The sequence below is a fragment of the Leptosomus discolor genome, chromosome 2 (assembly GCF_034619465.1).
Source record: "Leptosomus discolor isolate bLepDis1 chromosome 2, bLepDis1.hap2, whole genome shotgun sequence".
NCBI lineage: Eukaryota > Metazoa > Chordata > Aves > Leptosomiformes > Leptosomidae > Leptosomus > Leptosomus discolor.
In genome coordinates, this window is record NC_141392.1 from 101,077,028 (window position 1) to 101,100,844 (window position 23,817).

General features: G+C 43.0%; 1 protein-coding gene across 1 annotated transcript in view; it reads left to right on the plus strand.

The window, feature by feature from the left end:
* Positions 1 to 12,324: 12,324 nt before the first annotated feature.
* Positions 12,325 to 23,817, plus strand: part of GCLC (glutamate-cysteine ligase catalytic subunit) — a 36,436-nt gene continuing 24,943 nt past the window's right edge. Inside the window, exon 1 of the mRNA XM_086482496.1 lies at positions 12,325 to 12,474. Within this exon, the coding sequence (XP_086338622.1) occupies positions 12,325 to 12,474 (150 nt within the window). The remainder of the gene's footprint in view (positions 12,475 to 23,817) is intronic.

Below are 23,817 nucleotides of genomic sequence, written 5' to 3' on the forward strand. Positions count from 1 at the left end.
AACACAGGTTTGTTCTTGCTGTGTTTTGGTTTTAATGCAGCTGAAGCTGTTACTTCACATAGAGCTTAAAAAGTGGAAAAGAAAGCCTTAGATGACCTTTCAAGGGAGGACAGCTTGGGACATGCCTTTTCTTTTAAACTAACCTCAGCAGAAGAATGAGGAAACAGTCAGATTAGTGTTAAAATGAATGATGAATCCAGACATCAGATAGCTGACCTAGTTTTGAAATAATATCGTACTTTATTATTTTAGATGGAAAACAGGACTGTTCAAAACTTCAGATATTAAAACTGCTCCAACTGCAGCCAATGGAAATATTGTCTTTGACTTCAATAGAAACAGAAAATATCTTGAGTTAATCTGCAAAAACTTTGAAACACTAGGATTACTAGTTGCTGCCAATCATTAGCTTTCCTCCTTTTCTGCCAACTGAATGATGTTAAACCTTTCGAGGGCGGTACATTTCATTACCACTTATTTATTTGCTGTCTAGCTTCATAGTTTCTCTGCAGATTTTTGAGAGGAAGATAAAAAGCTGATCTGTTTCCAGAATCTATGATAGGAAAAAGCCCAGCTAAACAAACAAACAAACAAACAAAAAATGGAGAAAGAAAGCCTACTTACATCTGTCCTGGTTTCACCTGGGGCAGGGTTAATTTTCTTCCTAGTAGCTGGTACAGTGCTGTGTTTTGGATTTAGTATGAGAAGAAAGTGAATAACAAGCTGATGTTTTAGTTGTTGCTAAGTAACGCTTATCCTAAGTTAGGGATTTTTCAGTTTCCCGTGCTCTGCCAGTGAGAAGGCGCACAAGAAGCTGGGAGGGAGCATGGCCAGGACAGCTGACCTGAACTAGCCAAAGCGATAGTCCTTGCTATAGGACACCATGTTCAGTATATAAACTGGGGGGAGTTGGACAAGAGGAGCGGATCACTGCTCGGACATTGGTCAGCAGGTGATGAGCAACTGCATTGTGCATCACTTGTCTTTTTTCTCTCTCTTTTTGTTGTATTCCTTTACATTACTATTATTAGTGGTATTTATATATTTATTGTTATTATTATTATTATATTTTAGTTTAGTTTTTAAATTGTTCTTACCTCAACCCATGAGTTTTACTTTTTTTTGATTCTCCTCCCCATCCCAATGGGAGGGGGAAGGAGTGAGCAAACGGCTGCATGGTGCTTAGTTACTAGCTGGGGTTAAACCATGACAAGGTCCTATGGAGATGGCAAGAGACATTGCTGTTATCTCTTGGAAGGAGCTGAGAGACGAGATTACAAAATATGCAGATTTTACTGACCATCTTCCCTCAGAGCAAAGCCTCGTTGCTGCTGTCTCACTGGCTAATCTGTCATATTGCAGTCACAACTTTATCCACTTATATCCACTCTGTGAAAGACAAATCCATAATGACAAATAAAAATAACATGTATATGCACAATAATGCTGAAGGTGGACTGTGCATCAACAGAACTTGGTCATTTGTTGTTCAGGGGTAGTGGCACTTTACCACAAGGCGGATTAACCAGCTTGCCACTGCTATAAAGATCTTGTTTCCTTTTCCTCCTCTTCCTTCCCCTAGAACCAGAGCCAGTCACACAGTCCTATCCCTTTGCATGAGCTTTGGTGCTCTTCAGTACGTTCACACTGAGTTAACTCCATATGTCACCACAAATGATTCACCTTTTTTCCAGTTTAATATTCTTCTGGATTCCAGTAAATTGAATTGGCTTGGTGAAGGGTCAGAAAACACAAGCCCGTGCACATGAAGGGAGGAGGGACAAGGCAGGAGGTGAGCAGGGAGAAGGGCACAGTGCCTCTTCCTTTATGTGGAAATGAGCTGTTAGACCATCTCAAGCCCAAACGTGTAAGTTCACCTGTGGCAGCTTCACTGCAGACACTTTAATTCTTTGTTATGTGCCCTGTAGACTTGTCTTAACAGCCGTCTGCAGCCCATCAGTAATTATATAGCTTGGCTCAGAAGATTGAGCAATAGTGTGATATGTGATGAACATAAAGAACTCCAAGAGAAAACTACCTTGGAAACCAGATATTAAACATGTTCAGAGGCCTAAAATGTAGAGTACCATCTACTGAGGTGTTTCCAAAGCACTTAGCTATCCCTTGAAAGTTGTTCATGTCTTTCTAGTTGAGGTGTCTTTGCCTTCAAGAACATGGCCCTCACCTCCACACAGCCTCCTTGGTCATTTAGGACTGTGTCATGCTTTCTACAACACAGTCTGAGAAACAAGTGTGGTAACACCACCAAAGACCCTACAGCCTGAAGCTCTATCTAGAAATACAAGCTACCAAAGGAAGATACAAGTGGGATGTAAAATTATTTGAATACCTGAACTACTCAATGGAACGCCAAGGTTTCCTTTTTTGATATAGCTGGTCTATTTGCGAATTGCCATTTCAGCTTCATTAGTATTTGCTGAGCTAGCTAACTGCATGTTTTAATCTTGAGATGCCTGAAACATGCTTAGGCTTATTAATAAATTTAATCTTCTGTTACATATAGTAATAAACAGGTTTCTACTTGGGATTTTGACAACTATTTCATGATTTAGTTAAAGCCTTTTCCTTGGTGGACTGCCACAGAATTATACAGCCCTTATGAAAAGGAAGATTAGAGCAGACTGGTGGAACTGGAGTCATGAGAAATTTGAGAGGAACAAAGGTTTCTCACGGGATGATCCATATGACCAAAAACTGCACACATGCATACACTGAAAGGGAGGTTATAAGGTACCGTAATTCCTGTATCGGAGCCCAAGAAGAAAATAACTAGCATTAGACTGAATTATTTCGAGCATGGAGTCTTTTGGCTGTATCTGTTGTTCTTCCTTCTAGCTCTGCTGCTATACAATTAGCCTGCACTGAGCGACCCTTGCAGCCTTCTTGCACCTTTGCACCATGCACAGATCCGTGTGGGGCACAGACCCCACCAGCAACGCTGCCACTCTACGACCCATTTTGGAAAGAATCAGCTGGCAGCAGCTAATCCCATGGGCAAAACCCAGGAATCTTGGTGTCAATGCCATGGAGCGTGGGAGCGCTGCGGGTTTGGCAGGTGGATGGTTGCTTTTTTACACAACTGTGCAAAGTACAGTCCTCGTGATAAAACATTACAGTGCATTACAGGTTATTTGGGGCAAGGGTTACATTTCTCCCAGTCTTATCTTGGTGCCTGATGCATTCTTTGGCATAAATGGGGATTTGGACAAAGATTAAAGAAGATAGGGATGCGAACAACTGGGTTACCACATGGAGGCTGTATTACTCTTACTGGCAATATTAGCAAGGGTTAGAAATGTGAGGCATATAATCATTTACAGTCATAGGACAGAAACCAGGCAGTTATTTTCTATAAACCTCAAATACTAGGACAATGGAGCCTTGGGGGATTTAGTAATGCGAAGCACAGTTTGGGTTCCAACTCTTACCTCACCTGCTCAGCTTTAACTATTTGTTCATACTTTAGGTAAAAATCTTTGTGAATGCCACACAAAATGCATTTATATATTACACAGCCTGAGCTGAAGCAGGGAATATAAATTGAAATGCGTACCTTGCACAAAGCAAGGTTATAAACACAGACTCAATTATATAGAGGTGTAGCATTATTTTAAAAGCTTTTTGCATATCTTTATTATTTTATGATATGGCCTTCATATCAGCTGTTGAATGGCCAGGAGAATATGGCTTGTCAACCCTCCCAAGGGAACTAGTCTGATAAGGGGTGAGGACACAGTACACACTTCACCTATCCACTTCTCTGACCTCCTGCACAGGAAGTCACCAGCGCTCTCCAAATCTCATGTCAGGGGTTTGCAAAGGAATATACAGCTTTGAGCAATGGGTCTCATAGTAGTCCCGACCTTTTCAACAGTCCTCTTTGACCTGGTGCTCTCTCCTGCACTTCCCAGTCACTGGTGCTTCTGTCTTAAACTCCTTTCTGAGTTACAGCCCGCCTGTAAGGACGCAGTTTCATGAGCACTTAAAGGCTGGCATAGGGATGTCACTATCCAGTTCCTGGCACCTGTTAGCTAAGCAGATGGAAGCAGAGGGGATGGGAGAGAGCAGGATGAGAAACTGCCAAACCACTGCCCAATTCACTGCCTAGGGGTCCCTGCTTGAAGGGGGGCATGGCAGCGGGGTACGGCGTGGAGGGAAGCTGTGTGCCCTGCCTCCGAGCACTCTGCATCCCGTAGACTGCCTCTCCTCTCCCTGGCAGCATCCACGGCGGGCTGTCACTGCTCTTTCTTACGCAGTAATTTCATGGTAGACTTTATGGGAAACTGAGGCTCTTACTCAAAGACAACTAGATCAACGCCTAGAGCTGTGGACCTATAGTTAAGGTAAGCAATAATTATTCTAGATACTTAAATTAAGCATCCTGGATCCCACCCAAAGCAGCTTGACATCCCTGCTCCTCAGCTTGTCTACCTGTACACTAGACCACTTCCTAGTTCCTCAGAGGTGCTGTAAATAACAACATATTAAAAAGTGCTATAACTCTGAAGTACTAGGCCATGTTTTAAAATTGTGTCAATTAGTCCACTGAGAAATTTCACAAGAAGAATTTTCAGTATCTTCTGTTTGACTTCTCTTTGAAATGGAGTCTCTAAAATATTTCTAACTTCTGAAAGAGAGACCCTGAGAGGTACTTGCCTGGTGGAAACACCTGGGAGGTATGAATGATGATAACAGTTACCTACAAACAGTATGTTGTAGCGAATACTGAGGTTCTTTCTCAAAGTTCTCCTTTTTCAAGGTTTCTTCTCACTACTTTGGTTTGGCACTTATCTCTATCTAAGCCCTTTGGAAAATCACCAAACAATCAAATTCATCAAAGACACAAGGAAAATGCATTTCCAACAATTTTCAAGTTTTTAGTAGAGCTTTATACTCTGTATAAAGTAGATTAATCACAAGATACAATATGAAGTAGATGAAAGTGCTTTGTAATTAAAGATTGGAGATAAACTTGCAACTGAAGAAGGCATAATTGATCTCTGGAGACTATTCAGTGTGTGATTACTAGTGGACTATTTTCTCCAGTCCTCCAACTTAACATCCTGTTTTTTCAATATATCACTATATTCCTGAAAAAAATACTTTGGTGTAATATTATGTCTGCAAATGGATTAATCTCCACTAGCTATCAAACCCAGAGGAACTAAGGTATGGCACTTAACAGAAGTTTGAGATTGCTTTGCAATAGTTTTATAAGGGCTATTGCTAAGTAGTACTATTATATAAAAGCCTGTAAGTTATTCTTTTTCTTGCCATTTGAAGAGTGGGTTAGTCTTCAAGGAAAATGATGTCTTGGTTATTAGAAAAACACCAAAGGATGTTTGCTGACTGCTCAGTCTTTCTAACTAGATGCAGTTCTTGAGACTAAGCTACTGCCTGGGGCTTAGTACTTTGGACAAAAATCAATAGAAGAAAATTTATGTGTAATCTTTTTGTGACAATCCCCGCTTCAAATTGACAAAAAGATTGTGTTCAAATCAGATAATTTTTTGAGACTCTGGACTTACCTCGGGGCTTGGAAAGCTTTCACTATAGTTTTTGAAAAACTCTTATCTTATCAAACCCTACTCTGCTATCTCATTTTCTTCCTGAAGGTTAGGTTGTTTCCTGCAGCTGTTTTATCTAAAGTATGAACACCGGTATGTATGCCCATTTATAATGCAAGAGGATTATTCCCATTTGGTTCATTGTTACATGACCAAAAGCCTACAGAATGAGCAGTCTTGTAAATATTGACTACTCCCATCAGGAATCAATCCACCGTAACTTACACTGCAGTAACAATACTGAATGATGAAAGGAGACAGAGCTGCAACACACAAGAAGCTGCCAGGCAATGAACAAATACACAAAGTGAAGGGAAGATCCTGTCTTGTGAAATTTGTGGTATCTCCAGGTTTTTTTACATTTAATGTACATTTAACACTGTGGCAAGTTTTGTATCATGAGTTGGACCTGACCTGAATGCATGTGGGTATGGAAGAATCAGAGATTCGTATTCGGTACCTACACACCTCTCAGATGTCTGCTTTCTCTGGCCCGGAGCCTTGACTGCAGAAGGACACATCCAGCTGCTCCCAGGATGGGAAAAGCTCGTGGCTTTAGGTTGCTGCCTGGCAGAAGAACACGCCTCCAAGTGGCACCAGGCCACCTGCCACAGCCCACCCCAAGGCAGAAGCACAGCACGGTGCCACAGGCCTTCTGCACCTCAGTGGCCTGGGGTCCATCTGGCACAGCAGCTTGCTGGCTCTGCTTTTATTTCCCAGCCTGGAAAACACTTGGGGCTGAAAATTGATGTTAAAACCAAGGTAAGAGCTGCTGCTATCTTGCTTAGGAATTCTGCTTTTTTTTCCCCACTATGGATCAGTACTTTATTCTTAGCTGCTAAACTTCTGTATAGAAAAAACAATACACTACAGTTTGTGTATGACAAGAAAGATGAGGCAGTGGCTGAAAAGAAAAATATGGTTTATTTATTCTGCTTTTCAATTAACTTTTGAATGCCTTAACTTATATTCAACTAATAGCTGGGGGGTTGTGGGTTGTTTTCAGAAGTTAATGATGGAGTTAGGACATTTTAGTGTACCTCTTTCAGTGCAATAAAAGTGCAGACCTACACTCCTGCCTGTGGTGGAATCCATGTAACCAAGGAATTCAGTCGCTTTGTTAAGCTGCACAAATGTCTGAATTCAGTCCTTTGTAAAGCTTTAGCCATCAACAAAGTCTTTGGAAGGACTTTGCACACAGCCCCTGTTTCAGGTTATGCCTCTATTGTTTCTCCTATCTTATGCCTAAAAAGGAATTTTACTGATTCTGATATTCATGATGAATGAAATGACATGTTAAAGAAAACAACTTGGCACGCAGAGAGGATAAGAAGGCAGTCGGTCTTCTGCTTTGTTTTTGAGCACCTAGCATTCTTTTATTTTATATTACACAGTCATTATCTACTAAGAAAAAAACAATTATGTCAGCCTGCGGAAAAGAATATATAGATAATCCTATAATATAGACTCTCCAGCTTAGAAGATGCTGGAAAGAAGATAAACTGGGAAATAATCTGGAAGTTCTTCCTTTCTTTGGAAGTACTTTGTATCTTGTGGGCACCACTGAAAAAAAGCCTTTTTAGGAGAGATGAGGACACAGTGACAGGTGAACTGGTAGGAGAGGACATCTCCAAAGGAACAGGTTGTGGCAGGAGAAAAGGTGAACAGGATGCAATGGGCGTCAGTCACCACACTAGACTACTCTGAGAGGTAGCAGCTCAGCAATTTGCACACAGAATAACTCACACGCCACCGGCAGCATTCATGACACGATTAGATATGCCAGGCTCAATCAAGGGACCATAATCATGTATTGTGCACAGTCACAGCAAAAGAATATGTGGGCTACTAAGAAACTAGAAATTCAAGTTCTCTGCAAAAGGAACATGCTGATACAGACCAAGGTGATGAAAAAATGTGATGATTTTCCCTTTTGACATAAATGCATGAAACTTCATAGACTGAAATGCACAATTCATCCATACTAAAGTAAGTAAAAAACCCTCCAATCCTCAAAATCGATTGTATCAATGAGAAATCCCATAAAAAAGTCCCTAGAAACGCACCACTCGGACTCCTGACAGAACTTAATCCTGCTACAGTATTTCCAGACATCAGGTAACAGCAACAAAAAGAAGTTTTAAAGCAATACTGACAAGTCACAACTGTGTCTTTCATACGCTAACTGAGAAGCTAGCTTGGAGAGAAATCAGCATTATAAATTTGACCGGACTAAGTCTCTGGCAGTCATCTTCCTCACTGCAGAGCAGGAAGACCTTCACTTGAAGGCCCTTCAGAAGATCCCTCACTTGAATCTTTTCAGTGTCGTGACTCCCCTCTCCCCCCAAACAGATTGTTAATTCAAGTTGCTAATCAGCAAGACTTTCTGCATCAAGAAGCAATTGCCTGAGAACAGATCTCTCCAGTGCCTCAGGAAGTGCCTGGAGGCCTCCTTGCTCAAAAGGAAGCAGTTATCGCACCTGAGTCAATTATACTAGACACAGGTACACATCATAAATTATAGACTTAGAAGCATAAAAATTTGATCAAAAAAATCAACGATCTTTTTTTCTACCAAACATACCATTCCAAAACTTTGAAAGTGGATTGTTCCATCTGAAGTTATTCAGAGAATAACACAATATTGGGCAATGTCAGCTCAACAATGACGTTGACCAACGCTGCTTTAAAAATTTTCACAAATGATTCATGAAGAAAAACAAACCTTTCTTCCCACGGCCACAAAAAATGATCAGGGGGCTGGAGCACCTCTCCTATAAGGAAAGGCTGAGAGAGTTGGGGTTGTCAGCCTGGAGAAGGGAAGGCTCTGGGGAGACCTTATAGTGGCCTTCCAGTACTTAAAGGGGGCCTACTGGAAAGATGGGAGCAATCTTTTTAGCAGGGCCTGTTGTGATAGGACAAGGGGTAATGGTTATAAACTAAAAGAGAGCAAACTTAGGCTAGATATTAGGAAGAAATTTTTTACGATGAGGGTGGTAAGATCTCCTATGATTTTGTAACTTCAGTACATCTTCATTTCTTAAAATTGTTTTTTTTTCCTAGCACAGACATTTCTCAGTGTTGTCATGCTGCATCAACCCTATCATAAACAAATAGCTGAATCACACCTGGAAACAACTTTTTCATCTCTGTAAAAAATAAGTAATGTTTCCTTTTTACAACTTGATGCAGACAATTTGTGTTCCTTTTCATACAAGGCAAGGCTTCTCCATTAAATTTCTGTTCTAAAACAGAGCAGGGAGAACAAAAAGGAAAAGCTGGTATTTGGTTAACTGGACGTACAATTTAATTAGAGCAATTATTCAAATCGGTTCAGTTAAAGTTAAAAAACAAAAAACAAAAAAAAAACCAAAACAGAAAACCCCAACAGTTTGAAAATGCACTACAGTCATGCTCCCCGGTCACATTTCCCAAATAAATGCTAATTAGCTCTGTGATTGGTGGATACTGCTTCTGGAATGGCAAATAGTCCCTACCTGGGACTGAAAAGCAGCTGCTCAAGAGATAAGGAAATAATAAAGTGCCCTAGTTATAAAACAGGTCTTGTTGGAACAAAGGGAGAGTTTAAGGGGAATCTGGGCTACCTACTCTTAGAAAAGTTCTGTGCTGCTAAGTTTAGGCAAAGGATGTTTCTCAGGAGGAGTTATTTCTTCTCCACAAAATGTTTTCCTAGCAAACTTTTTTTTTTTTTTTTCCAAGCTGAATCCAGAAGATTTTCCTTTGGACTGTCCAGAGAAACTAGTCAAGTCTTGGGGCTGGGGATATTGGTATGGAGCTGAACTACTAACTTCATCCAAAGTACTGCCTGAATGTTTAGAGAAGCTTTTTTTCACATTAAGTGTACTGGAAGTAATTATAAATGATACTAAGTGTACTGGAAATAATTATACAATGTTATGCGTGTAGGCAGATATTATACAATGGTGGTTTGTCTCGACGTTGTATTTTATGTGATACACAAATTAATGGTTCTGCATGTGATGCTGCCAGCCTTAGAATGGCTGAAACTCCTACTTCGTGCCACAGTCCCCTGCAAAGGAAAAACACTACAGATAGCCCCGTGCTGCCAGAACACGTGCATCAGAACTGAAGGGCTTCAGCTGAAAACAGTCAACACCTCATAAACAGAGCTGACTTGTCATCCTGTTATGCTGAAGATTACAATGTGAGAAAACAGACTTTACATTTTTATCAGTTTTACTGGTGAAGAAGGAAAGTATCTTGGATTTCTGTTATAAACAATGTCCTAGCTCTACAGTTGATAACACTAAGCACGCAGGACTGGAAATAGAGCAGATAATGGCACTGAAATGACACAAAAATGAGCCAAGTTTAAACATGGAGAAAGAGAGACACTGAAAATGTGCTCTTGAATTTCAGGTCAAAGGGCAGCATTAGTGGTCAGCTGAAGAGTACGGACTGCGTAATAACAGTCTGCGTTACAATAAAGCTGATCTTAGTTTTGAAATTTTATGTATGTTACTGGAAATGTTTACAGTCAATTATACACAGCAGCACACTCAAAGCAGCAGGGGTCATATCAAATACCCAAGTCTTTCAAAAACGTCTCTCAGCAACACAGTGCTCTATCAGCCAAGAGAACTGGGAGCACAGATCCTAAATAACCTAGACAGGTTTGCCCAAATTCATAAGATGACAATGTTGTTTGCTCTGATATAATAACATTTGCTCCAAAACCAGGCTCAGCTGCCCCAAGAGAAGGGAAGGGGCTAACACAGCTGGCAGAAAAGCCATTAGGTGCCACTTGGCCACATTTGTCACAGCTGGGGCTCCTCAGGTGCTCCAGCTCCAACATAAAGGTCTGGAAAACCTGAGGCTGGGTGGCAGTGTGGTAGCACTAATGCTGAATCTTGATCTTTTAGTGCAACTGTCCTTAAATATGCAGGGCAGTGTATGAAGTCTCTTTGTCCTCCCAGATCTGAAATAAAGTAACCCTCAGCTTTCGTGTGAGGGATACACCTCATCAGACGTCTTTTGCCAAGTGTGAGATTTTTTGACCTCCTGATTTTTCAAAAATTAAAAACATTGTGGGATTTTTTTAACTAAAAGGATTCTTCTCTTCTCCCTCAAACTAACCCAACAGGCCTTCTCCAGCTCTATGACAGTACCAACACCATTGTTTTCAATTACATCAGCCATTACAACTTCAGCCAAAAACAGGAGTTTTAAGAAAGTCATAAGCCCCTAAAAAAAAAAATATATATAATCAAAATGTTTGTAATTTTAATTATAATAGTCACTGCTTGTTCTTGTTCTGTCAATGCTGCCCTTTGTGTACAAACTCAGGTCATTAAAACAATAACCAAGATATAAATCATTTTACTTTTGAGTGGGTTTACTTTAATATTCAATATTTTCCACTAATGCATTTTAGATTTATTATTCTAATGTGTTGGGAGCTTGTCCTATCCTTGAGGCACCTCATATCCTGGAAGAAAGACAATTAGGCAGTTCTTGTCTGTACAGTCACTCAGAGAATGAAGTATCTAATAATACAGTTCATCCATTAGTGGGCTATACCACAATTTAAATATTCTACTAATTCTCAAACTCTATGCAATCCTACTGCACACCAGCCGTGCCTGTCCCCAAGGCCTACGAGGAGGGCTCTGTGAATGTAATGAAAACCAAAGTCCAGGCATGAATTTCAGCTTCTCAGAAATGAGAGTCTTCCTGTTCAGTTCCTTATTTTTGTCTCTGCATTCATAAAACGCTTTAAGGAGCGCCGACAGGCCTTCTTTCTATTTTGTATCGATGTAGAATAGACACCATGACACGCCCCTGCTTCCTCTTTCCTGAGGTGAACGCTATTCCAATTCCCTCCAGGACAATTCCCAGGTCACTAACTCATTTGTAACACCTTCCTCGGTGGGGCCTTTTCCTGGCAGAGGAGGACGTGGGCTGAACAGCCTCAGCAGACGGGTCCCCGGGAGATGAGGTGTATCTGGAGTCTTACTCCACCCACTCGAAGCATCTACAGACACCTGATTTTTCTGAAACGTGTGTTCTGATCTATAATAAATACACAACAGCTTTCAGCCCACCGTCCACGTTTTAAGACCTTTCATAGGGCCTCTATTTAGGCTCAGTCACACCTTTGTCACACGAGGGTCCCCGCCCACCATAACGTCCCCCGCCCCGGCCAGGGCTGCGAGCGCGGCGCCACCGGACTTCCCCCGCCCTGCCCCCGCATCCAGGGCCGCGGTGAGGGCTGGACTCGGGCCGGCGGAGGACATTTTCCCGCCGCCATTTCAGCAGGCCTTCCGCGGGGCAGGGACGCCCCCTCCCCGCTGTGCTTGGGGCCTGCTCCGGGGAAGTCTCGGGGTAGCGGCGCGCGCACACACACGCCGTTTCCCCGGCGTTCGCTCTTCCAAACGCGCTTCCTTCCCCGCCAGCTCCCGGGGACGCCGTGAGAGCCGGCAGTAACCCGCCGCCGCCACAGGCCGCCGAGCCTGCGGCAGCCCCCGCCCCGCCCCGCCCGCCCAGCAGCGAGCGCCGGCCGGGGGGGCGGGGCCTGCCGGCGGAAAGTGCTGAGTCACGGCCTGACGTGCCGCGCCGTCACGTGCGGCGCCGGACTCGGCTCCCGCCGCCGCCGCTCCCGCGGCGCAGAGCGCACCCCGCACCGCGCAGGCTCCGCTCTCCGCCCTTTCCCGGTGCCGGCGTTCCGTTCCCCTCCGCTCCGCCGCAGGCCGGCATGGGGCTGCTGTCGCAGGGCTCGCCGCTGAGCTGGGAGGAGACGCGGCGGTACGCGGAGCACGTGCGGCGGCACGGCATCCTCCAGTTCCTCCACATCTACCGCGCCCTGCGCGACCGCCACAAGGACGTCCTTAAGTGGGGCGACGAGGTGAGACCGCGGAGCGGAACGGCACGGCACGGCCTGCCGCGGCCTCCGCCACTCGGGCGCAGGTGCCGCCGCGGCAGCGGGCTGGGCGCTGCGCCGCTCCGGTGCGGCCCGGGCCCTGCCGCTGCCCGCCGCGGTGCCCGGGAGCGGGTCCGGCCGCTCCTCCGCGGCGGCTCGGCGGGAGGGGAAGGTTCAGGCTGCCTAGCGGGGCTTTGTTTCCCCGACACACGCACTCCGGCTCGCTCGCCGCCTCCGGTTGCGCAGCACCGTTGCCGCGGTGCTACCAGATGGGTTTTAAACGCTAAAACAACTTTCGAGGTTTCCGTCAGGCAACTGTAAATCCGCTTGAGCAGCCCCTCGGGAGGTACGTTCCCGGGAGCGGTGATGTCCGGCAACACTTGCTTTTTTTCCCGGAGTTTGTTTATTTTCTCTGGAGTGAGGTCTGGTTCAAGCATGTTTATGTCCAAGCGCCAGGATAGTGTCAGCTCAGCCTCAGAACCTGGTTTTGGGAGGGAAGCGGGGGCTGGAGGTGGGCAGGTGGGCTCAGCAGTGGCAGTCCTCTCGCCATGCACCAGGTCCCTCTGTGGTCCTGGCTTGCCCCTGTGGAAAGGGACCTGCCAAGTCTTGCTTTAGCCCAGGCGTCCGGCACGAGTCAGCCTCGTGAACAAGGATGAGGATGATCACTTCGGTCGTGACATGAACTTTGATACAGGTGCTTTGTGCTCGAGGACTGTAACTTTAACTGCAGGTCTTACGTGTGTCGCCATACAAACCCGCGCTGAGTTGTGTCCCACCGAGGAGCAGTTTCCCTCCTGTGTTGATCGGAAGGATTTCCCGAGGGTCCCAGCTTTCCCTGGAGACAGGGAGCAGCTTCACATGTGCTGCGCTAGAAGCCACCCGTGGTTGTGGTGTTGGTGTGGTCCAGCGTTTGCCACTTGGTATCTGTGATGTGACTGCAGGGAAGTTGGAAGAGCAGAGTAGGAAGCAAGCAAGCAATGTGGGGGCTTGGCCGTCGCGTCTCTGTCTCGTGCTCGGTTTCCTTTCTGAACAGCGAAGGTATTTGTGAGAAAACTTTATCGAGATAGTAACAGTAGCTGTTCACAGGTGCTCTTTGCCAGAGGAAAATGCTGTTCCCCATGTTCACCCTGAGAGACCTTGTCTCTTAAGTTTTGTTCTTCTTTTGGGGAATTGCTATCATACTTTGCGTAACTGAGCCAGGCAAGCATCAGAGCACAGGAGCTCCTTTCAAGAGGAGTGAGCGGGGGCTTGGCTACTAAAATCTGTCCGGTGAAGGGAAGGGTGCTGCCAGCGTGTCTAGTCTACACTGCAGGGTTTTGTAGCCAGAGTGGTGTGGACTCAGGAAATTTAAATATGTTTGTATCTCTCCCTCTCCAACATCTCTGTTCCTACAGCTCTTCTATGACCGAAGTTACACTGACAGAAGAGCCTCATGGCCTTAAGTTCAGGAATATAGACAGAGCAGAGTCTCCCTATTGCTCTGAAACTTAATGAAGGTTTTCTCATTAATGTTTACGGTGGGGTACTCATTTTTCAATGGGTGTCATGTTTGTCCTTGTTTTCTCGGTGAGATTTCACAAGATAGCTGAGGTTATCTGCTGGTGACCTGGTTCAGCTTCCCTCTCCTTGCTCCAGGTTCAAGTTTCTTCTGCTGTCCTTGCATTGTTACTGACTACACAAGTTCAAGAAGTAAACCAGGCAGAAAACTCTGCTCCTGTTGGGTTTTCTGGGGTGGTTTGTTTTCTCAGCAGAACTTCTGCTGTTTCACTGCGATATCCAGCAAGTTCTTTTTAATGTGAGGAAAGCAGCAGGAGCATGTGGAGGAACAGGGCAAGCAGAGGCGGCCCCTGCAGCACCCGCAGCTAGTCACTTGGTAAGCTTAGCTGTTCAGTGAGACTGCACCCCAGGAGCCTTGTTCTTCCTTTGGCGTGGGGACCGGACTGAAGAAGGTATTTATGCTTGGTAAATGGTGGTGCGTTATGTTTAGGGAGAGTGGCAATTGTCTTCTGACATGCCCAGTTTGTCAAGAGGCAGAATTTGAAGAGCAGTATGATTACAGCCATGATTCTGATAAAGGAGGTAAGAGCTGTATTTGAAATACCCGTGAAGGTTCAGAGAAGGTCAGGTAACTGGGTTCATCATCTACCTCTGATTTTAGCAAAAGGTAATAAACTGAGGTATAGCAACTTATCTTTATTCTACTGTATTATGCAATTTTTTTTTTTTTACGATAACGCAGCATGTAGGAGTGTGTTAATGTACCAGGTACTTGTTGCCAGTCTGGTCTTGTTGTGCAAACACAAAAACATACCTGACTCCATAACTTATGTTGGCTGTGCTGTAGATAGGCTAGTGGGAAAGCAGTAAACTTGTTTTCTCTTTTTTTCTTCTCAAATATCTACTTATTAGAAAGTGGCGCCACATTTAACGTGCAGCTCAGATGAATCAACTAATTGGACAATTTTCATTAAAAGCCTTTTGTGCGCTTTGACCTTCATGTACAAACTCATAGCCTGAGGGTGTTTTATTGTTTCAAAAACCTCTTGAAGATGGAAATCAAGAGTGAAGATGATGGCGCTCACATAATAGTAGAGATTAAATCAGAATAAACAAAATAACTTTTGTGTTCAAGAGATGTTTCTGAGACCGTATTTCGTGAAAGATGTGGGGGTTTGCTTCATTTTTAAGGAATACTTACAAGGAAAATAACAGATTTCTTAGCAAATACTGAGTTTGTTTTTCAGGGCAGGTGTCAATACTTTAAAGACTGTCCCCATCAAGCTGATGCCACTGTGAAAAAGAAATCCAGTGTTTGCTCGTGAGTACAGAACCAGCCTTTGCTTTGAATCTGTTTTCAACAGGACTCCACTTTGTAGTGCATGTTTTAAGACTCACTGTAGAGCTGTGGTGGTCCTTTGGGGTGCTCCTAGCCTGCTAGGGACTCCATTCCCTGTGGATCCCTCCTGACTCCATTCCCAGGGAATGAAACGGAGAGGGAGAATCGCCATATGCTTTCTGTTTCTTGGTTGTCAGACAGAAGTGTTGAGGGTAAGTGCTAATGGAGCAGGATGGTGGCATTTGTTTTGAAGGAAGCAAGGCAGCATCGCAGCTTGCATTGCACAGTAGCATTCCCATCCTCCCCTGAGTAAAGAGCTGGAAAGGTCAAAACACTGGTTTTGCCACCTCTTGAAAAGTCAGTTATCTTCTTGTGCGCAGGGTGAGTAGAGCCAAGGGGTTTACCAAACAGCTGTTGTCTCTGTTGGGGGAAGTTCTTTTTTTTTTACTCTTGTTTTCCACAACCATGAAGTTTTTGCAATGGTTGGAAGAAAAAAAAAAAAAAAGGCCTACAAATGTGAGTGCAACAGAGAATAAAATTTGCTTAAAAAAAAAAAAAAGTCTTTCTAAAGGGCTCTTTGAACCTGCATTTGTAGCTAAAGGACCTTTGCCTCTTAATCATTCTTCTGCCTCATTTAAAACTGACAGTTGGCCTCCCTGTTTATGCTTGGCTTCTCCTGACTCTGGAAAATACAAAACACTGAACTATCTCACTCCTCGTCAAACCACTGCTTATTATCCTTGCCTTAATGCCCACAAAAGTTGGGCAACAATTAGATCTACTGACGAGACCCACTCGCACTAACCGGTATGGTCTCATGATCCCCGTGTGTTTTCATCTTCCTCTCCCATCCAACAATGTATGCTTACCTTTGGGTTTGCAAAGTAGTGGTCATTAAGGTTTGGTTGTTTGGGTTTTTTTTGTGTTGGAGATGCAAAAATCTGCAGCTTTTCGGTACTGTGTTTTAAAACTCCAGTAGAGTTAGTAGGTGCTAAGTGAAACAGTTTGTGCAGCCTGGCGGATGTTAGTGGTACCAAAAGAGTTTAAAGGCTTCTTGAGAGTAAGGCAAAGCCTATTCTGCTGTTTCCCAGCTTTTGTCCCAAAAAACGGTCTTCTGTGCCAGCACATTACTAGTCTCTTGTGCTGTTCAGTGCCTCTCATCGGCTGATTGCATTCCTCTAGCTGATGGATGTTGCTTAAATTTCACTTGGCAGCTTAATGCGGACACTCGGATCAGACAAGTGGAATGGCTGGCCCTCGGCTAGTCTCACTGCCATTGCTTTGTGCTGAGCGTGCACACGAGTGTACAAATCACAGTACTTTGTGCATAACTACATACGCGTATGTATTCATACAGGCATGTAATATTTGCCTTCTGTGGTCTATTTTGCTGCTAAATGGGACAAGTTGGTTGCTCTCCAGGCTGAACACCTATCTGGACTGGGAAGAAACAATGTAAGCAAGAAAAGTTGGAAAAAGAAAATTGAAGGGGACAAAGAAACAATGAAGAGTAAGGAGGAGCTGCTGCAGCATATGAAAATGTCGAGAAGGGCGTGCTCGAGGGACATCCAGTCAGAAGGAAGGACGTTGAAAGCAAGCATGAGACAAACATGACAGTTTTATTTGAAAGTATATGTGAATGAAATGGCAATCTGACTTGCCCAGCCTTGTTTGGTGAAATTTGACATAATGACCCTTTTGTTGTGTATGGGTCTTGTTCCTGTCAGTGTCAGGACATAGCGCACAATAAGCATCTTCAGCTTTTAGAAAGCTGTTTTCTTCATGGAAACTTAAAGTGAAATTTGGAGGCCTTTAAAATAGATTTGATAATGAAATGTATAAGGCAGTGTGAAAAATGCACCACCACGCTGCTTGCAAGTTTAAGTCTTCCTGACGATTCTGGTAGTTTTTTCTGCCTGTTACCTCTTTCTCAGTCTTTTCTTAACCTTCTTTTGGTCTTTCTTGTGTATTTCTGATTCATTCTCCTCCTTATCCATAACTTGTAAATAAGTTAAACAAGCACTAAAATAAACATTTGCTGCTCAGCACTTCCTCGTGCAAGAAGCGAAGCATCTCTTGCAGATGCTGCAGGAAGAGACACCAGAGGTTTGGTACCAGAATGTCCCAAAGGTATTGCTTCTGATTAGGAGATGCTTGACTCTAAAGCTTTCTCCTTTTTCCTAATGAAAGACTCTGTGAAAAGAGCTGGGTTTCATTTTGAATGGTTCTTCCCGAGACCTAGCTATTGCATTATTTATAGCTTGTATGGGGTTTTTTTTTGTTTGTTTGTTTTTCAGGGCAGTAGCAATGTGTAAATTATATGATCAGTGACATTGCATTACAGTCTGCAGAATTGCAGACTGGTAAAATGATTGTGACATCTTAAGGAAATGGATTTGGGTTCAGGTGCTCACAGTTTGAGGCTCCTGTTTGTCTGTCACCCATTTGAAACCAGGAACGAAGTCTAGAGTGTTATTTAACAATGCTGAATCTAGCTCACCAGGTGCATAAAATAAGGACAGCCACTATCCCTAAAATACACAGATGAAGTTCTGGTCATCTGTTTGTCAAAAGACAACAGTGAGGCTTGGTGAGAGACACACATGTGTGCGCGGAAATGTTCAAATTGCGATAAGAAAGGACTGTGACTGATAAAAGAAGCAGTAGGTTCAAAGAGCATCATGGTGCATAGGAAAGGTGGCGTTCTTTTATCATTTTACAAGAAATTTGGCTAACCTAAGGGAACAGAAAAGCAGCAGATGTCCTTTTAAGATAATTACTTACTTTGCAAAGCCTAGATGTCCTGTGGAACAAGATGCCACATGATAGCTTTGAAGCTGAGATAGACTTTTACATGGATGACAAGAACAGACAGTTTATTATGGTTTTGTTAAACTCCACGTGCTGTAAGATGCATGTCCCTCTATCCAAACTGCTTAGATAATTGTCGAGTGACTTGTGGGGTTTCTTTAATGTTCATCTGAAACTTTCTAGCTAGCTTTTTACTGTATATGTTATAAATAAAACATAATCACAAAAACCAATTGTATTTTCCTGGTTGTCAATAATAGGTCTTTTTTTAAAAAAAAAAAAATTCAACCAAGTCATTATACAGACTCATCATTAATATTATGATGATCTCACATTCTCACTTTACAAACTGCTGCAATATACCGGTGTGCAGAAGTTGCTTTCTTTTAAAGCTTTTCCTGGGAATCTCATGCTTATAAGAAAGCTAACATAGCCTGAAGTCTTGCAAAATTGCTTTTTACATTTGAGCTCTTGTCATTTTAAGGCAATCGCTTCTAGTCTCCCCCTCCCCCAGCAAAATTCCTTGAACAGAATGCATTTTTGAATTTCTTTCATGCAGAAATTCCTCATGATGGCCCTCTGCCAAACGCGACATGTGTGGATGCATCTCAATGGGAGCTGTCTTAATCGATGTACTCGCCCGCTTGCTGTGTGGAGGGAAGCAGCACTCGTGAATGATTTGGTTATTTGTCACGTGTCTGCCTGCTCATCCTTTCTCTCTGAGCTTTATTTGACTAAGTAAAGGGACAGTGGCGTTATTTGTTTACAAATAGGTTTAGTTCTTCCTTGGTATGGTTTGCAGCTGCACACGCTGTTTATCATAGTGGCATTTCTGGGGCAGGGTCTGAAGGTGTGATGTTAATGCATCAGCTCATGCTGCTTGACGGCCTTGAGTGTACTCTAAATGCATGGAAATGTAACTCCTTAAATCTTGACTTGAACAAGATAGGTGCCCTTGAAGAGCCTCCGTGTGTATTCCTTCCCTAGATGCTTTGACTGATGGTCATGAAACTGCTTTTTCTGCCTGGCTTTAATCCTTTTGTCGGGGAAAGCCTAAACTGAATTACTTCTAAACCCTCTAGCTCTCAGAACGTGCATGATGTGTTAACCTCCCCCACGAGTGATTATTTTGCTTCAGCTCCCTCCCACTCGGTTCTTCCATGGCTGGGTGATAAGATGCACGTAGGTTGTAGTGCAGCACCACTGACCTACCTGTGAGCTTTGCTGCTGGATGTGTTGTGCATGTGACAGTGCAGGTCTCGCTGTAGTTTATAGTCAGATGCTTTTTCGAAAGCTAATTTTGCAATTCATGGAAACCAGTTTGCAGGTGGGTTTTGTTGTTGTTGTTTTTTTCCTAAACAAGCTGCAATTTATCATAAATGGTGCACAGCCCCCATTGTATGCACCGATTTCCTCCTTCCCAAGCTTGGATCTTAACAACAGAAGCTTAAATTGTCTGCTGTTTGTTTATTTCTGATAAAGAAATACTCTTTTCATAGTGATCTTTCTTCTGTGGGTGTCAAGAGAATTGCTATGGTCTTGTCATGGGATTGTTGTCTATTGCAATTCCTCTTTTGCCACAGGGCTTCCTCTTCTTGCTGTGCAGACACCTTATTTTAGTTAACAGTGTGAGAAAGGGTGAGTTGGAAGGATGAGTTTAGGAAAGATTTTGTTGTTGATGTTGCTTGTTTGGTGGTTGTGTTTTTTTTCTTCTTGCTTACTTCTAAGTTGCAAGAGGCAACTTAGAAGCTTGTCAGCATCTCCTTTCACCATTGAATGAATGATCTTTTGTTAGTTCATAAAAACATCTAGCCTGTGTGGAATAGAAAATATAGCTGTGCCAAAAACCCCTTGTTCTTTTCTGTTTTAAATCTAGAAATTCGTAAGCAAGTGTCTTAAAGTTGTCTTTAAAGATGCAGAAATCTAAAGTTAACTTTATCCTGGTATTTTTTTATAATATTAACCTCAGATGTTACATAGTACAGCAGTCAAAGAACAGACACTTTGTTCTCTAATGCCCCACATCTTGTTCTTTAGAAGCATGCAAATGGTTATAACCTCTAGATTTTGGTTTTCAATAACCCAATTTCCTGGTTTGTGGTATGCGCAGCAGAGGACATGCTCTAGTCACGTTGTATCATGTGCAGAAGAAGAAAATCTGCACCCCTGATGTCAGCAAGCAGGAGGGGGAGCAAGCAGGAGCACTTAGCTGGGCTGGCTATGTTGACTGAGATGAGAGCCTCTGCATCCTCTTTGTTTTCTTTATCTGTGGTCATCTTTAATGTGGCATAGAAGTTCTTAATTTTGGTGGGGTTTTTTTGTCAATGTAATATAAAACATCAGTTGTGTTTTGGTTTTAGGGCATGGTTTCAGTGAGTTGGTTTCATATAGAGCTGGACACCATCTTTATTCGTTGGATTGGCCACTTGCAATCTGCTTGATCAAAACTAAGTATTTTGGGATACACGTTGGAATCTTGGTTCTGCTGTTCATGGCAGATTTTGGAGTTATTTCTGAGGCAGAGAACACCCTTGGTAATCTCATGAGCGTGGAAGTGCTCTGCCTCATGCCAGTGTGCAGTTTGGGGGCTTGCTGGTTAGAAATGGGATAATGGGCCTCTGTGGTTCCAGACTTGTTTTCCTCTGAAATTTGCTACCTCAGGGCTTAGACCTGCCTTTCTGGGCCAGTAAAGCTTTCATTAAAGGTACCTAACCAGCTGGTTATTACTGTGGCTCTGTGTTTTATCACAACAGTGGTGAGAAAATAACTGGATTAAAAAAAAGTCTTGAGTATTATGTTCTACACACATCAGAAGTATGTGTACCTACAGAAAAAAATCTTCTTTTTCTATCTTAACACTGAAAACTTGTGGCAGAGGTTCTTTAATCAACAGTCAGGTTATTAAACCTTTGTTCTCCTGAAGACTGTCATTTTAATGATACTTGGTATTTTAATGATACATTTAACTGACCAAAAAATGTATGGGAGAACTATTATTTTTTTTTTGTAATGGAGCTTAACTAATGAAATGGGGTTTCTTTCTTTGATGCTCTTGACAAGGAAGTTTACCTTGATTTTATCTTCTACTGTATACATAAATATATGAGAGATACTGCATGGAACATTAAGTGTTACAGTGTTTTTTGGTAACAGTGAACTAGAGCCATGAGACCTCATTGGGTATTTAGGAAAAATTCCTAATTTCTGTTAAAGCTCCAGGCCTGAGGGAAGGCATGTATGAGGAGACTGCTAACAACTGCTCCAAGTACATGTGGCAATAGTTGCCCAGTGGAGGGAGAAAGAAACCATTGATAAGATTGTCCTTGAGGAACAGTGGTGTTCCATGAGTCACCTATGATAAGGTTTTTTTAGACTTACAGAATAGTTTGGGTTGGAAGGGCCCTTCAAAGATCATCTAGTCAAACCCTCTTGCACTGGGCAAGGATGTCTTCCGCTTACTCAAAGCTCCATGCAACTTGACCTTGAAAACTTCCAGTGATGGGGCATCCACAGCTGAGATGGATGATCAGGAGTGCAGTAAAAGACAAAGGCAGGGAACTGTTTTTCACAGGTGGAGAGCGTACAGACTTGTGTTTCTTTCCTTTCAAAAAAGCTGCTCTTCAGATCACTCTTAAACTGTTTTCCTCTATTACATAATCTTCTCAGCACCTTCCTTCTGAGCTTACCAAAGTCCAGACTGTATGCTTATCTGTGTTTCCATATGCAGAAATGCCTTGTGGCAAATACTTTGAATGTTAAAAGGATTTTAACATTAACTCTAGAGTGGAGGCTTTACTCTCAACTATTAGGTAGGTTTTGTTCCCATTGTACTTAGCATGATGGTGTTAAATTGAGTGAGGAGGGGTTTTGATATTGGAAAGCAGACCACTGCCAAGACAAGTATTTGGATGGTGATACTATGTGGGACGTGTGTCGACTTCGGTTCTCTTTGTTCCTTAGAATTGCTACTAAAAAGTTGCTTGACTGATAATTTTTTTATTTTTAAGTAGAATGCTTTATGGAGAAATAATATGTGTAATTATGATTAAATAACTCGCGCATTCAAACACAACTTCAGACATGCTTACACATTTCCAGAGGACAATCATCTTTCGCTTTGCCACTGGGCAAGTCCAGCACAACTTTTTGACTTAGTGTGTGGGTTGTGGTTTGGCTCCTCCCCGGTTGAGAGGCTTCAAGGCCTCATTTGTCGTTGTACTTAGAGGCAAAATTTCAAAAGCCTGAAATTTTCTTGGAAGCCAACTGTGAGAAATAATCATGATGAGCAAAGTAGCACTGTTGTGGGTGCTGTCCTGCCAGGAAGCTAATGGTGTATACTCCTTACCTAGAAGATGCAGTGGTGGAGCGGAGCTGGTGTGGAAGTACTCTGTAGGGACAGTACGTTGCAAGTTGGTAGTTGAGAGGAAGGAAGCCTGTAAAGACTAGGTTTTCTTTGTTTTGGCTCATGGGTAGATCCGTTATACTCAGATTATTTGCTTTAACTGAGAGTATATTTGCTTTTTATAATGCATTTAGCCTTGAACGATTTTTTTTAAGCTTGCTCTGTGCATGTGTGTGGGTTTACAGCTTTTGCTTTGCATTCTTGCTGGTCAAACTGTTGTTCTTTCTCCTGATAAGGTGCCACAGCATTTCTGCAAGCTGGACAGACCTGGGCTGGTCAGAGAGGTTCATCCCTGAAGCAGTGCTGAGCGTGTCTCTGCAGGAAGGAGCTGTGAGGCTGCCTCTTGTCCTCAGCAGTCTTGCAGCATGTGCCGGCCAGAGGGTGGAGATGCATAGGGTTTGCTGCAGGGTGAGAGCACTGGCTGAGCCCGTGGGTCCGAAGTGTCTGCCTTTCTTACCGTGGCAGTGTGTGCTTTCCTAGCTGGCTCTTAGCAAAGGTTCTTGTCAGCTATCTGCATCAGTAGTTTGACTTGACATGTATGTTGCTGCTTGCTAGAGAGAGTAGTTAAAATTAGGGAGAAAAGTGAACTCTGAAGAGCTTGGCAAAATGATGAATTACGAACGTTGGGTAAAATCCCATTTATTCGGCTTTCGGACTCTTGAAGCTCTGCCAGGCATGCTGATGCTTTCAGCTTGGTCGCAATTCTCTGAACTTTATTGTGGATAGAAAACATGTAAGAAGTCTGTGAATGATGTGCTGAAGTTAAATGTAAAAATGTGTGAACTCTGAATTTGTTTCTCTCTTTCTAGCTGTAGGGTAAATCTTTTAATGAGTTTAAATTAAATTCTCTAAGGATGCCCATTCAGTCAGTCCCTCTGTTGGCAAGATACTCTGTGGGTTACTTGGAATTGTTGGCAGCTGTCTGAAATTTTTTTCTTTTCTCATTAAAATTAATGGCAGATCTTCTGTGTGTTAAGACAGCTTTGAAGATTTAGTCAATGTTTCCGGAGGCAAGAGTAGTAGTTGTTTCTAAAGCTAGATGCATAAATGCGATATATTCAATACTGTGCTTGGGTTATGAAACATTTTTTCTTTGGTTTTGCCTTCTTGGCTTAATGTTTCTTTACACTTTTGGGTTATTTTCTTTTGTGAAACTTGTAACACGGTTTATAGAGAGGTGCAGTGTTCACACTAACAGCTCATTGCAGTTACTTTTGGAGAAGGGTTTTTAAGATGGGAGGCTAATGACAGTGACATATTCATGTAATGGTGGACAAAT